Raw genomic sequence first — 1652 nt, 5'->3', positions numbered from 1 at the left:
CGGGCCGGGATGAAGCTCCCGCGGCATCCCCAGGCGCACTCGTGGGATACGTCGAAGGCGAAGTTATCCGGCAGTTTGGGGGGCCGGTTCTCCCCCAGGAAGGACTTGCAGAGCCGCTCTGCCTCCCTCTTGGTGATCATGCCGCAGCGGCGGGAGGAGATGGGCATGGCCCCGGCCCGCCGCAGGATCTCCAGCTGCACCGGCGTGCACTGCACGCAGGTGATGCCCAGGGCCACCCGCCGGTTGTGGATCTCGTTGTAGCTGAAGTTTTTGAGGAGGGTGTTGGAGATCTGCGCCAGGCACAGCCGCTCCTGCCCGTCGATGACCAGCGAGACGATCGGGATGCCGTAGAGGATCACCTGCCCCACCTGGTTGGGCTTCATGGCGGCGTGGCCGGCCCTCGGCTGGTTCATGGGGTCCGGCGGGTACGCGCTGGACGGCGACGGCAGCAAGATATCGGTGGGACCGGGCAGCGGGCTGGTCGCCATCGTCTCAGCGCCGAGGGGGCTGCTCTGCTCTAGCTGCGGGAGGGGAAGGGCACAGAGACACAGCGCCGTCAGCCGAGCGCTCACAGGGACGGGGGGGTCCCCGCCGCACGCACCCCGTCCTCCCCCCGCTCCTCTGGTCTGCCGGCATGCGGAGGCGCTGCCCGTGGGGAGGTTTGCTCAGCGACCCCGAGTCCCCCAAACCTCCTCTGTCCTCGCCGGGGGTGTCCCCGGAGCTGTCCGCCCCCGCGCATCCCGGCTCTCCGACGTGCGCATCCCACCGCAGGTGTGGAGATGGCGGCACACGAGCGAGCCCGTCCCCGTTTGGAAGAATCCCCGAACCCACGGGCGCTTCCACCCCAAACACGCAGCAGAGCCCCGTGTCCGTCTCCTCGCCCTGGAAACCCGCCGCCACCCGGGAGGCCTCCGCGCGGAGCCTCCGCGGGCACACGGCGACCGAGGAGGGGCCCCGCCACAGGGAAGAAGAACAAAAAACCCCAAAGTTTTGCTGCTCCCCGCGGCTGCCCGGGCATCCTCCCCGCCCGGCTCCCGTTACCTCCGCGGCCGCTCTCCCACCGTGCCGCCGCCGGACCTTCCTCCTCCTCCTCCTCTTCCTCCCCCTCCTCCTCCTCCTCCTCCTCCTCCTCCTCCAGCAGCCGCCGGCAGGGAGGGAAGCGCATCCCGCGCCCGGCGGAGCCGCGCGGCCGGACCGAGCCCCCCGCCCCCGGTGCGGCCCCGCGGGCGCTCTGACGTCAGCGGCCCGGGGGGGCGGACGGGCCCGGAGCCGCCGCACGCCCCCCCCCGGACGGTGGGAGGCGAGCGGGGCTGGGGGCGGCTCCCCCATCCCTCGCGTCCTCCCTCCCTCCTTCCCTCCCTCCCCGCTCCGGGAGGGGACGCGGGCGCCCCGTCGGGGCCCGGCCTCCCGCCGCCCCCCGAGCGCTGCCCCGCTCCCCGCGCACGGTGTCCCGGCGAGAGGCCGGAAGGGTGGAAGGTGGAATGAGCTTTGGATTTATTTTATTTAGCCTTTTTTCGCCTTCCTCTCTTCCCTCCGCCCCTTCGCGGTCTGAGACAAATCGCTTCCGAGAAACGGAATATTCTCCTTATGTACCCCGCGTCTGTTCGGAAACGGTGTTTTCTAAGGGGTCGGGAGAAATTACAGGGTAGGGG

General features: G+C 70.7%; 1 protein-coding gene across 1 annotated transcript in view; it reads right to left on the bottom strand.

The window, feature by feature from the left end:
- Positions 1 to 488, bottom strand: part of SKOR2 (SKI family transcriptional corepressor 2) — a 23713-nt gene extending 23225 nt beyond the window's left edge. The window contains exon 1 of the mRNA XM_054517953.1: positions 1 to 488. This exon is cut by the window's left edge and continues 1723 nt beyond it. Coding sequence (XP_054373928.1) covers positions 1 to 488 — 488 coding nt within the window.
- Positions 489 to 1652: the final 1164 nt, after the last annotated feature.

The sequence above is a fragment of the Molothrus ater genome, chromosome Z (genome assembly GCF_012460135.2).
Source record: "Molothrus ater isolate BHLD 08-10-18 breed brown headed cowbird chromosome Z, BPBGC_Mater_1.1, whole genome shotgun sequence".
NCBI lineage: Eukaryota > Metazoa > Chordata > Aves > Passeriformes > Icteridae > Molothrus > Molothrus ater.
The sequence above is the reverse complement of the archived record's forward strand: the minus strand, read 5'-3'. Positions and strand labels throughout refer to the sequence as shown.